Source organism: Dreissena polymorpha, chromosome 6, assembly GCF_020536995.1.
Source record: "Dreissena polymorpha isolate Duluth1 chromosome 6, UMN_Dpol_1.0, whole genome shotgun sequence".
NCBI lineage: Eukaryota > Metazoa > Mollusca > Bivalvia > Myida > Dreissenidae > Dreissena > Dreissena polymorpha.
Window position 1 is genome coordinate 54431672 of NC_068360.1, and position 14560 is coordinate 54446231.

Below are 14560 nucleotides of genomic sequence, written 5' to 3' on the forward strand. Positions count from 1 at the left end.
AGGACATCAGTGCAGTTAGAACTGGTAAACCAGCTTACCAAGGGAAATTAGTCGCGTATGTTTTTCCTCCTGTCTGTGTTCGTCCGTCCGTACGATATGTAGCAAGTTGGGTACAATAATCATGTAACAGTAATTCAATGTTCGAAGGGCATGGGGCATAACTTTCGAACACGTTTTAACGAAGCCTGATGCAGAATTGCACATGCGCATTTTTTCATTAAGGTAAAGTGCATGCATATTTTTATTGGTGTACCTTAAATAGTGTTGGCGTTATAATCGGCAAATTGTTTGTCTACGGACACACAGACGGCCAGACAGACAGACAGAAAGACGGACGGGCAAGGACAGGAAGTAAAACAGACATACACACACACGAATATTGCGAATCCAGCATACCCTTATACTTTGTCTTGACTAAATCGATGGTTTTAATTAAATCTATAAGTAACCATCATTAGGCTGCAGCTTTGAATATTTGGAAATAGTTTACACAACTAAAGATAGACTTCAGGGGGCCGTTTCTGGTACAATGCGTAACTTTGCGGACGAAAATTTACGTACGTATAAAGTTACGTATGTTTTTCTGAATGCGTAAGTGCGTTTCTATAAACCGAACGTAGGGTAAAACTTAGTTGCTATGCTAGAATGATCTCTAAACAGAAGTCTTGTGATTGCGCGGACCTTATAGAGAACATTTGAAGAAATTCATTAAGTTGATTTCATTTGCTTTCTCTAACAAACTTTCGGTAGACTAAATATTTATACATTTATCCTTAAAAAGTACCTTATAAAGAGCACGCTCCTTTCCCTTGTTTGCGAAATCGCGACGAAGAAACAATGTCAAATGTAAACAAAGTGCAGTCTCTGGATTCTTAAAATTAAGTGTGGCCATTCTTTGTTGTGCTGGATATGCTCTTTGTTAAACAGAAGAGAGGATTCTTACTGAAAAAATCTGATACGAAAGGTTAGTCAGATAGATCTATATTTCAAACTGGACTTGATGGAGCAAACTGGAAAATACTGAGAAGACAGGCATGTGTAATACAGCTTACACATCTGAATTTACAGAAACATAATCAAGGAGTTTCCTGACAGGAATTCAATTTACTGGAAGGGTATCTTTGATTATGTTTAGTGCGTCACTGAATTACAAATTGAATGTCCTATCATGAGAAGAACATCAGCAATGTCCTCTGTAAAGAAGGTAGGATTTTTTTAATTTCATTTACTGATTAATAATTTGGAATGTACAGTGCAGTATGGTTTTAGCCGTACATTTGTATTAACAAAGGTCTCTGTAACTTGTATTCACTTGTCGCATTTCTATATAGTTTTATAACAATCAACATCATGTTTTTACCATGTTTATATTTATACTTGTGTGCCAAATATTAAAAAACAACAACAGATTTTCACTCATAAATTCATTTAAAATGAGAATCTATTTTTCTGTGATAAATTAGCGACAACATTGTCCATGAATGCTTCATTTCATTTGAGACAATTGGCATTTGCGATAATCATAAGTATGCTGCTACACATATTATATTTTTGTTCAATATTTTAAAAATGCATGGATTGCTAAAATATATAACTACAAATTTCCCAAGTGCTGTCCAAAAAATTCCCAATTTAATGTAAAAAAATGCAACATTTTGTTAGTTTCCCTATGCAGCTCTATGGTTTGAACGTAGGTAAATATAATATTGACAGCTTGAAAACACTTAGTTATCAATTTTAAAGTATTTGGGAGCATAAAATCAAATTCACCAATTTCCCAATTTGAGGGTTTCACGACTCGATTTTTCCCAATTTTCAGGCTTTCACGACTCAATATTTCGCAATTGGACCGGTATGGGTACTTTTCCCAATTGGACAAAAAAAATCACTGTGAACAAAACACAGGGGGAAAGCAAACCATTTTTAAATGTTCCTATTTTCAGGAAATTATATTTTACTTGAATCATAGTGTACTGTAGATGAATCATGTCATGATGACACAATTTATTCTTGCAAGATCCTAATACTTATGCTATTAAAATGATGTGTCCATATACTTGAAATTAAATTTCTGTTACAATTTCTAAAAAAGCTGTACAAATTGTGTTATTCAATTGTTTTTCATGTGTTTTTAAAAGATACATAATTATGAGAATATGTTAAATCTGGGTTTTTTTCAGTTCAAATCTATTAGGTTTTTTTCAATTGATTTTTGAACACATACACTGCTACCATACTTGTCCGCAAGAAGCTTTATTTAGCGCAAAACAAACAACTTCTTTTGAATTTTTATTGTCTTATAATTTATAATTTTGACAAATAAATTAATGTTAATATTATGCGTAAATATGGTGTTCAAAGTGAAGAAACAAAAAAATGGAATTGTTTACTAGTAAATCATTTGATTGCAATGGTAGTAAATGCTTTACACAACACAAAAATTGTCTATTGTATATCTTATTTATTTATTTGTACAAGTTAATTCATTTGAAACATTAAAAAATACATTTACTTATAATAATGAAGACAGTATATCTTATTATAATCTTTCCGAACAAAAAATTGTATAAAATAAGTGAATGTTAAAAAAATTTAGAAAATTTGCAGCATTGCTTTTCACAATATAAGATACAATAAAGTGGGTTTTGCAATGTTTACAGCGTTATTATAGAATTTTAAATGGTATAATTGGACATTAATGTATGTACAAAAACAAAGGTGTAAGGAAGAAACCCCCTTCGGAAGAAAACCCCTTCCCGAAAAACGGCATAGCGGAACAAACCCCTTTTCATATTTTGCATACGCGGAATAAACTCCCTCGCTAGTTTTGCATATGCGGAATTAACCCCCTTCCATAGCGGAATTAACCCCCTTCCATAGCGGAACAAACCCCCTTCCATAAAGAAAGAATATGCACGTTTTTGTAAAATATTTTGTAAATACGCTAGCTATTTTTACGACACAGGAACAGTAGCTCCGATCCTAATAAAAAGACGAATGCTTCGGTTATTGTAGGAAAATATGTACGTAATATCGTCGTCGCGATCGGCGCGGGGCGCTAATTTGTCGTTGCTGCATTTTATTAAATTTGTCTTCAATGTAAAAAAATTCTTGCCTATTTTGGGTTATTGTAACATATTTTTATCTATATAGTACAATTTAACACATATAAAACTCTTATAATCTCAGTTTAACGAATGCAAGTAAAATTCACACGACAATCTAAACATTGTCAAGTTGTTACCAAACTGCCGGTACACTTCTTTAATCAGCACAAATCAGTTTGGAAATAAATTTAATTAAACAGACGAATTAACAACTTGTGAACTAACGACCGGTACACTCCTTTAATCAGTTTTTCACACCTTCTTTTAAAGTGATATTATGCGCGTTTTTCACTGTCGAATTGAGATTCACAGCTTGAATATTTAATGTGTATCATTAACAACTTGTGAACAAAAGGCCGGTTTACTTCTTTCATCCGATTTTCGCACATTCATTCAAAATGATTTTATGCGCATTTTTCACTGTTGAATTGAGTTGAAGCTGAAAAGAAAAGAATTAACATGTCAATATACTGTCCCGTAATGTCCCGAAATTATCCGTATAACAAAATTGTGTCTGTGTGTCGTATGAATTAATCTGCACTTAAAGTAAATTAAGATTCACGTCGTACATCGAGTCATTTCGTCAATGGTCAGAACGAAAGTACGGTTTATATTCCAATGCATTATTTTCTCTTTCCTGGATATTGTTTGATATGTTGATGCTGCATTTACAAGTATTAGTATATATGAAGTGAAAACACCAAAAAATAAACAACGGTTGCGATACACACTCATAAAGTTTAAAACATAGCATAAGCTGCTAGATGCGCATAACACTTTGATAATGGATTTTGGATACCACTTCGGAAGGGGGTTTATTCCGCCTGTCTAAAAACTTGAAGGGGGTTTGTTCCGCTATAACGTTTTTAGGGAAGGGGGTTTCTTCCGCTATGGAAGGGGGTTTGTTCCGTGAATGCAAAATATGAAAGGGGGTTTGTTCCGCTATGCCGTTTTTAGGGAAGGGGGTTTCTTCCGAAGGGGGTTTATTCCGGTAATAAAAAACACAGTATAGAGTTTAAAGAAATGTGTTCAAAGATAGTTGAAAATAAAATTGACTGTTGATAGTTTTTTGTCAATCTGTGTGATAACCTATAAAGAAAAAAGGTTATAATTTAAAATAACTTCTTATGACATAACAATTTTTATCTGAACGTATTAATCAAAATGCATTTAATGTGTCCATATGGTTTATAGGAAACAAAAAAAAAAATCTTAAAATTAGTAATTAAATATTTTAGACAGAAAAGATTAACAATTACCTTGATTAAAATTTGACACCTTTTTCATGGCACCTGCATTTATAATAATAAAATAAAAGATTTTGAATGTTGATGATACCATATATAAAAAAAATGAATTGATTTTATATTGTTTCCATGGTTTGTGTTCTAAAAAATGTGTGTTTTTCAAAGTGCGTCTTTTATTTAGGAAGTGCGTCTTTTATCTAAGAAGTGTGTTTTAAGATTTACAGATATGGGATTTTTCTCACAACAGTGCGTTTTTCTTTTTTGATGTGCGTCTTTTTTAAGCATAAGTTAGTCTTTTATTTCATAAGTGCGTTTTTATCATACGATCTGTTTTTAACGGATGTATATAAAAAGACACATGTTTAACACACTTCTTAAAAAGTGCGACTTTAACAACCGTTGAGCAAATGTTGTACAGAAATTGAACAAGAAACAAAATTGTTGCAGGCTCTAACAATTTATTTGCATCAAATGAATAAACATATACATATACCTCAGTAACCTGTTATAATATAAGGTGCAGTTTGAATTCAAAGCGGTTACAGGTGGTGCATATGAACCTGTTTAATGCTAATATACTTTATAACACAATTTCAATGCATATAACATTGCTTTCGTTTTAATCTCAAACATTTATAAAAAAATCCACCTAAATCAGACTGTGGGTGACTAATTAAAATATTGAAAGTGTAAAAAATATTATGTGGGCTTAAAAGTATCAATTATATTTCCTCCACATAAAAAATAAGTATTTGAACTTTCTGATACTGATATTTATACTCCAATACAATTAATGTCTACCACAATGACCATAAACATACATTGAAAAGGCAATTAAAATAATATTTATACTATTATTATTATTTGCTAACACCATTATGCATGTTATATTTAAATATCCACAATTAAATATAATGTGTTAAGGGTGCTGTGTATTATTTGATAATAGTTTGGTGTAGAAATGACTGCCTTACCAGTAGTTCTCAAATTATGTAATTTTTGGCTTAGACACAGCATTGAATCAGATAAGAGAATAGCCAGTCCCTATCAGTCCTCCATCTAAGCCTAACAAAGGGGTGTTGATATACTTTTGATTGGTTCAGGCACCATCTAATTGAGAACCACAGATAGGAAGTTCTTTTTTTGAAAACAAGCAGAATCAGCAACTGACTTTAAGCTAGATTTTAGGTACATGTATAAAGTGAACAACATTCATACTTATTATTCTAGTGTAAAATGTCTTGAACTACTTTCAGCATGAAGTATTGTGTGATGAAATAAAATGTGTATTTTCTACAATGTGTAAATCAACAATAAGTTTGTTGCAAAGGAGATTCAAAGTGGGTGGTTAAAGACATATAAAGTGAAATGGTCTAGTTCAACAACTGCCTGTATTTTTGAAATACTGAAGAACAGTCTGTTGTAACAGGTTTGTATTTACAATTCTGCATCCCTTTTTTTATTTAGTTTATTAAATTATTTATGATCATTATCGTATTTATGTATTGTCATTGGGATATGTAAATGGATGAGTAAATGTAATGCAAAAAACAACACCATTTGAATTATTATGGCTGTATTTTATGGTTATTGTCATCTTAAATGTTATTTATACATATTTTTGGTCATTAATGAACATATTTTTCCCCCCATATTAAATGAGCACTTTTATATTTTAAATTTAAAGGTTATACCACATGGTGACCGTGAAATTTACATTGATCAGAAGATCCTTTGGAAAGAATGTGCATCATCGCATCGCCTGCCAAAAAAGGGAGCAAAAGGAAGACTACCTGATGTATTGACTTGATAACCAGGTTTTACCCTGCACAAGCTGGCCAACATGAGGAGAACAGGAGTGGGAAAACCGCGCCCTCTCCTTGACCAAGAAAAGCTGGATTTGTTTAGAGGTAAAACTATACAGGGTACTGGGTGATCATAACATGCAACGTAGACGCTGTTTCGTGCGATTTGGAATAAAAACAAGAACAAGCTTTTGTACCAATTCAGTTTCGTTAAAATTATTTTATATAAATATTAGCTTTTATTATTTTAATTTTAAACGTAAATAAAATATGAATTCATCGCAACAACTTTTTGTATTATATATAACATATTCAAGCATATTTACATGTTATTTTATGTTACATATATACAAATATTAACATATACAACATATTAAATTATATATTCAAATATTAACATATTTAGCAACCATTAATAATAATAACAAAGGCACAACTTCGAGAATTATGCGATAACAAGAATTATAAGAGCAGCGTTATGGGAAACCTGGGTTTAATGCATGTTCACATGCTAATCAGGGACGACAGTCTCCGCTTTTATGGTATTTTTCGTTTAAAGAAAGTCTCTTCTTAGCGAGAATCCAGTTTGCGCGGAACATGTCGTCCCTGATAAGCCTGTGACTTATTAGATCTACCATAATTAACAAGCGTTCAAGCGAACACGTGTAAATATCGCTTGCCATTGATGTATGATATTAAATCGTTACATATAACACGCGAACTGTTTGATCAATACTTGTCATACATTCAAAAATGTGTGAATAGCATAACTGATACATCAATACCGCATTATTCGCATCTGTTCACACCAAAAATGTACGCTTAACCATTTAAACATTCACAGAAGACAAACATGATGATTTCGGTACAAAATAAGTCGAATGAACAATATAACATTCAATACGGAAGCACACTGGAGATTTTCTCACACAAAATCTAAACACATGTGTAATTGTATAAATCCGTCCAGACCTCGACGTCATTAGATAGAAGGTCCGAAACAATGAAACGTATTTGTAACATCGTCACAACTAACGCATGCGTTTGTTCATTTCGTTGTCACAGACGAACAATTGATGCTTATTCCATAGGGTATGCGAGCTTTTTCCGGATGCGACATCTGGATGCGTGCGCATTTTTTCGACGAGAGCCGGAATCCGCCAAATATGATCACGAGATTACATGACGCTGCATCTATCCTGGAGGTCACTAGTTCTTTTATTGTCGGGACGTCGCCCGTTCCAGACGCCGACCTTACGCGCTTCCGTCATTATAAACTCCTCGACGTCAATGCCGTAAAAAACTTCGATTTTGTCGAGGCTCATGCGCGACACGCCGTTGCTAGGCATGGTCTCCTTTGTTACGGCCGTCCGCGCATGCGCGCTCAGTGCCGCAGCGTCCAGTGGGCCTCCGAGGTAGTCCCGGGTGGCCAGCTCTAGGTTGCATTCCGGGAGAGCTGAAATGAAGACAGAAACTCTTTGCTTACAAAATATACGTTATTTTATGAAGTCACTTTGTACACCATGCGAAATTTGTATTACTAAATTAAGTTTATTTAATCAGTAAGCTATTGCATGTTTCGGTGGGTTGTGTCTCTTGAGTTGGTTGTGCGACAGTCCCGCTGTCACAATCATAAACTATTATATTTATTATATACATGTACCTTATTTCGGCCAAAAGCAACGTAACACGCCATCAATCAAACAATGTATTAATAACTCGATACAAAAAGGAGAATGTTGTAGAACAGCGCAAACACATAGCGCCATTAAGTTATTCGATAGTTAAAACCAATGAATACGGAAAATGATTTATCAACGTCAAACAAACGGGCAACCTGTCTATTTTGTCTATACTTTATTTGCACCAATGTTTGAATGTGAGTATATGCTGATAAATAATTTATGCCAACACGTTTTTATGGATATGGGCCGTGCTCTGTGAAAAAGGGGTTTAATGCATATGCGTAAAGTGTCGTCTCAGATTCGCCTTTGCAGTCCGCACAGGCTAATCAGGGACGACACTTTCCGCTTTTATGACATTTTTTTGTCTCACGAAAGTCTCTTCTTAGCAAAAATCAAGTTTTAACGGAAGTTTCTCCCCTGGTTAGCCTGTGCGGACTGCCCAGGCTAATCTTGGACCCACATGCATAAACCCCATTTTCGCAGAGCGCGGCTCATATATAATTAACACCACAGCGTCCCTGTGGATATGTTATTAACACAACTATGTATCTATAGATATGTTGCCAACATGTACCTATAGATATGCAAATAAGGACAACACCTAAATATGTGTATATGTAATTATTTCCAGCACGTACCTCGGATGTGATTCAGCAGATGAAAGGTCGGAATGACAGACTGCGGGTCCAACATGTGCAATTTCACGAACAGTGTGTTCATCGCCGTGTTGTATTTCTCCTCTGTCACATGACCGCGCACTTTTTTCTGCACCCATCCCATCGTCCAAGAGGGCTCCGTCATGCGCTCAATAATACGCTCCGCCCACTCCGGCCTGAAAGTAGTCCGTCGTTTTTTTTTTATAAATTCCCACATAGTCGACAAAACGACAAACATTCGAGGCATATTTCTTGCTATTCCAACATATTAAATCCACGAAATTTCGTGTCCATGAAAAAGTTGTTTTTTTTAACCACGAAATTTCTTGCCAACGAATTTAAATAATTAAACATTATTTAAAAAGACAGAGAACAAGCTTACCCATCATCGTCAATGAAGTCTTGCAAACTGATGTTCGTCCGTGCGTCTCTCACTACGGACGGGTACAGAGCGCAGTACATGGAGAACCCTGGAGAAAACAACAACAACAAATAACAAGTCCGGTCGGACTTTCGAGGTTTCGACAGTAGTAATTTTACGGCGTTCAGCTCACTCTTTTCCTCGAATACCTGGTTTTCCAATGCTAGAATACTTAGTGATGCAAGTAAGGCTCGATTGGTCATTGTCGGCTCGGGTACTACTTACATTCCCCGGGTACTCTTAAGTATACTTACATGTACCCCGGGTACGGTAAATATACTAAAAGGTACCCGGGAAATTTAACGTTAAATCGGTCGTTGTCGGCTATTTTTTTAATTAATTATACTCACATTTATGTAAATTTTCTGTTAAATGACCTCTATATTATCAAAACTCATACTCCAAAAGCCTGTTGATGCATTTTTTTTTAAAGATAAGTTTGTTTGAGATAATCGGTAGCGAATTTTACGACAGCGGACTTTGGACGGACATGCAACTCGGGTACAGTCTAATATCGACCGGGTACGATAAAGTATATTTACCGTACCCGGGGTACATGTAAGTAATACCCGAGCCGACAATGACCAATCAATCACCAGTAAGTAATAACTGCCCTGCTGGAATCAGAGGCAGGAGAGGAATGGCCATAGAAAGGTAATTGACCAAATAACTATTTAATGTGTATATTGAAATTTAATCGGTATATCATTCTCCTGAACTTAATGCATCTTCAATTATCAAAACAGTGCAAAAAAAGTTAAATATTATAGTTATGTTTTACTTTTTCATTTACTTTTTCTTTACACTCAACATGAAATAGAGGGTCAACGATATCCGACTGAAGGTTTGTGAAATGACATAATTTATTTAGTGCATTGTCCTTATTATATTTATTCTGTAGATACTTTTTTGTTAATAACCAATGGCATAAATCAATATTTACCAAATTTCTTCCAATGTACACTAGTGTACAGTTCAGTCAGCACATTTTCCAAGTTATTCTTTTCGATCATACAGTAAAACCTTGTACGGATCATCTCCTTTTGAAATGGCCTCGCATATGACTGCAACTGCTAGGCTGTGAATCGGAAATCCTCGTAAATCTTCGTCTGTTATTCGGAGATCTTTCGTCACTTCCGGAAAAAATACTTCGTGAACACTTGGGTGTAGTTTTATGCAGTTCAGCAACAGATCACGTGATTCTTGCGTCACTAAATCGACGCCATTTTTAAATGGCGTCAATGATTGCAAAACGTCTAAAGTCAATCCATTATGTTTTGGTTTACTATGTCCGGAAAATAGTTTGAAACCTTTATCTGCATTTCTCTTCTTAATAACTGGACGTTTTACTGTCTTAAAAGAGGACACTCTTTGTACTTCAACATTCAACCTGTTTGTGCTTTTCTCAACTCCGGAGTTACTTGCTTTTGACATTTTTGTAACCTCAGACAATGAAGTTACTCGCAAATAAGTAGTGTTTACTTTCGTGTTCTTGAATGTCGTTCCATCATATCTTGAGAGAATTGTAGATGTCTGAAAGATAACTAACGCTTATATAAGTATTCCAAAATTGTATTTAAAGAAAGCGGATAAACATAATTTAATTAAATTTAAATGAACACAGCAAAATATCTTTATAGAGTAAATGTTCCATGACATTGCGCTTTGAAAACCATTAGTCTACAAAAATATTTAGTTTCATTATATTATTATTGGCAATACAACACTAAATAATGAACAATATAAGCTATTAATATACCGTGCTGCCATTTCAAACATGTTGACATTTTATTTAATTTTCAAATAGGCGTGCCTGACCTATGTGATATAATAAATGTGGGTCATATAGAATCAGTCGACATATGTCGCCTTCGTAGATCACGTGACTACGATATTAAACTAACATCTGTCGCAGTTATTGTACAATTGTTATTGCTATATGTCCATAGTTGTGGTGAAGCTATATGCATCCTACTGTTACTTCGCTTTTGTTTTTCATACTGCGCTCGAAGTACCGACATTCGTGCCAGAGGGTCTTATCATCAAATGCGTTAAGATAGCAGATAAGCCCTTCTTGTCTTCAACAAAGGGTGAACGTTGTTTGATATTGTCCGCGATATATACAACTATTCTAGGAATTTATGGAATGTGTTTTTATTGAAATTAGCTTTACTGCATTGGTGAGTGTCTGCATGAAAACAGCTTTCATGCCTTTTCATTCATTAAAGAGACCTTTTTTTTTACAGATTTTGGCATGATCTGAAGTCTGTCATTAAATGCTTTAAGTTGATAAATGTAAACTTAAAAGCTCTATTATACTTTTTAAGTTAAAAGCTATAGTATAAACAATATAAAAATTAAAGATAGAAAAATTAGAAACCCACAACTGGGCTCAAACCTTGGAGTACAAGTCTAGTGCTAAAACCACACGACCATCTTTCCTAACATAGTCTTCGACATTTTTAATACTATATATATGCAATCCTCGTAATATCACAAAATCTAACGATAACAACAGAACTCTCCAAATTGTTAAATCGTTTCGCGTGTGTAATTCTTTATAATTTTCAGGTTTTTTAATCATCAAACGATATACATGTATAATTGATATTTTGGAGCATGGTAAATGTTCAGTATTACGGTTGAATCGCATATATCAATACTACAACAAAACTGTGCAAGTCTGATATAATTTTTTTCAATTTTGACAATTTACCAAAACGTGAAAAGGTCCGTTTAAAATAAATACATGCCCATACATTTCGTAATTATATTGAAAAGCTTTACGTATCTTAATTCGAATTTCTATCGTCATTCTATCACGATTTGTCCATATTGAAGAACATTTTCCAATTATTGCGAGCACCTTTTGTATGATAACAAATGCCTATTGAGCAAAAGAGAGCGTCAAAATTTGAAATACACACGCTGTTGAATGGAATCTAAGTCCGTTTTAAGTGATCACCGAAATTGGAACAAACTTGTCCCATTATTATATTGTGTTGCACTACGCCACACTTATGTTTTACGTGTACTGTAAAATCGTTTACTAGTATATTTGTAGGCGTGAAATTTCGCATTTTTCATGGACACATAAATTCATTGATTTCTGATTGCTGTTTGTTCTGAGAGAAAAAAACACATTAGGGAACTGCGTCGTTCATTTTCGATTTATTTTTAATAAATGCGTGGATGATCGGTCAACTAACGAAACTTAATACCTTACGAGTACTAATGCTTTTACGGTATTTCATTGTTTCCTGAAAAGTGTACAATGGCGACAACAGCAAAGTTGTGTGACTAATGCGTGACATTTCGGTGTAAATACTATGACAGGACTACAGAACGGAATAGGCGCAATTACGGAGCTGAAACATGCACGCGTGTTCTCAGAGTATGTCAATTTATAAAAGAAAGATATATGTACAGTAAAAAGTAATAAATACGTATATACTAGTGCTTAGACCATTGCGTTAGCCAGCTGAAACGGGAAAGATTATGTAAGTTCTATACAGCCAGTATATTATCAGACAGTAAATATAATACACTCTGTGCGAAAATGGGGTTAAAAGCATGTACGTCAAGCTAGCCGCACATGCTAATCAGAAGCGACACTTTCCGCCTTAACTGAATATTCGCTTAGAAAAGATTTCCTTAAAACGAAAAATACCGTTAAAGCGTGAAGTTTCGTCCGTGAATAGCCTGTGCAGTCATACCAGGTTAATCTGAGACGATACTATACGCACATGCATTAAGCCTCGTTTTCGCAGAGCGCGACTCTTATGTAAGATTTATACACGCAATATGGTATCAGAAAGTAAATATAATTAGTTGCCTAAAACTTAACATGCGCAAGTGACATACGAACCAAATAGTCGAAATTAACATGCCCACTAACGCCCACCTCATTATATCGAGAGTGCACGAGTTTGCAATCAGTGATGTACGCCCCCATAATTTATACTTTAAACAAGATTTCAGATATTGCCTATATATTTCGAAATACGTCAGAGCTTACGACAAGCTTTATTGTGGTTAAATTACTGCCAAAATCGGATGAAAAGACGGATCTATTCATGATAAAGAATTATGCACTTGCGTCGTAAGAAAATATTTACCGTTTTTAATTGACTTTATTGGATTGAGATCGATATTTTGAAATCCATATAGAAGGTTGTTTTAAACTATTTGTGTCAACGTTTCAAAAGAAAAAGTAGACAGTAAATTTAACACGATTGAAGAAAAACTAGTAGTGGTAGTAGAAGAAGAAATAGTAGTAGTAGAAGCTATAGCGGAAACAGAAAACTCGCGATAAAGTTATGTTAATAGATTCATCGTGAAAATAAACAAATCAGTAGCCGTAATAAAAATAATAATAATAATAATAATAATAGTATAATAACAATCATACTAATAAACATAATAATAATAATTATTATAATAATTTATTTAAAATTATTATTATTATCATTACTATTATTATTATTATAAGAATAATACTTATTATTATCATCATTATCATCACTATCATCATCATTATCATCACCATCATCATCATCATCATCATCATCATAGTTATTTAATTTTTATTATTGTTATTAAAGCGGGTATATACGATTTTTTATATGTGTTTAATTGTAATATATTGATAAAATATGTTACAATAACACAAAATAGGCAAGAAAAATTATACATTAAAGCCGAATTTCATAAATGCAGCAAAGACAAATTAGCGCCCCTAGCCGATAATGACGAACATATTTTCCTACAATAACCGAAGCATTCGTCTTTGTATTGGGATCGGAGATAGTGTTCGTGTGTCGTATGAATAGATGTCGTTGCAGGAATTCAAATAAACCGTTAAACTAAGTTTAGATGCACATCGTTCATGTATGGTAAACATGCTGGCGAATTCGGCTGTACAGCCGTTTTCAATTTCAGAATTAAATATCTGGCTTATTTCGCATTTTTCGACACATGTTCTTCTTAACTTTTATTTTAACAATCTTACCTCACCATTACGAAATCCAAATCTGTTACAGCATGGGCAAAAATTCAAAACATAAAATCTCGAAAGTTGCGCATGAAATAAATGAAACAGCTGATTTCAGTATCGCTTTACTATGGTAAATAATAACGAATTTATCAGTGCATCAACTGTTCTGTAACTGTAACGCGTCGAAATGGTTTTATTTGTTTAAAGCGGGTATATACGATTTAGTCAAATATTTATGAATTTATATAAACTGTGTAAAAAACTTATTATATATATATTTCAATATAAATTAAAATAAAAGTTAAGAAGAACATGTGTCGAAAAATGCGAAATAAGCCAGATATTTAATTCTGAAATTGAAAACGGCTGTACAGCCGAATTCGCCAGCATGTATACCATACATGTACGATGTGCATCTAAACTTACGAGGGGTGTTCCAGAAGTTAGTGGATTTTCGCTATAACTTTCATTTGGTAACATAAATGGACAAACAAATAGCATGTTTAGAATATTTCGTCCTTTCCAAATCTACTCTCCAAATATCATGGAAATACATAAAACAATAAATAATTATATATCAGTGATTTAAACATGTGCACGATGCGCACACCGACGCACGTGTAACGTTTCTGTTCAACGTCAA

At 33.8% G+C, this 14560-nt stretch overlaps 1 protein-coding gene across 1 annotated transcript; it reads right to left on the minus strand.

Moving 5' to 3' along the window:
• Positions 1-7259: 7259 nt before the first annotated feature.
• On the minus strand, positions 7260-9992 carry LOC127834504 (uncharacterized). The gene is made up of 4 exons (XM_052360378.1): positions 9865-9992; positions 8883-8970; positions 8483-8676; positions 7260-7615 (listed from the first exon to the last, which is right to left on the minus strand). The coding sequence occupies exons 1-4, from the start codon at positions 9956-9958 to the stop codon at positions 7338-7340; spliced, it is 654 nt and encodes a 217-aa protein (XP_052216338.1). The 5' UTR covers positions 9959-9992; the 3' UTR covers positions 7260-7337.
• Positions 9993-14560: the final 4568 nt, after the last annotated feature.

Bases quoted from the DNA above. Each gene is read 5' to 3' on its own strand.
- LOC127834504 (XM_052360378.1), bottom strand. From the start codon at position 9,958: ATGATCCGTACAAGGTTTTACTGTATGATCGAAAAGAATAACTTGGAA. The intron at 8,677-8,882 runs GTAAGCTTGTTC...GACTACTTTCAG, and splicing joins GACTTCATTGACGATGATGG to GCCGGAGTGGGCGGAGCGTA. The intron at 7,616-8,482 runs GTACGTGCTGGA...TCTTCATTTCAG, and splicing joins TCTGCTGAATCACATCCGAG to CTCTCCCGGAATGCAACCTA.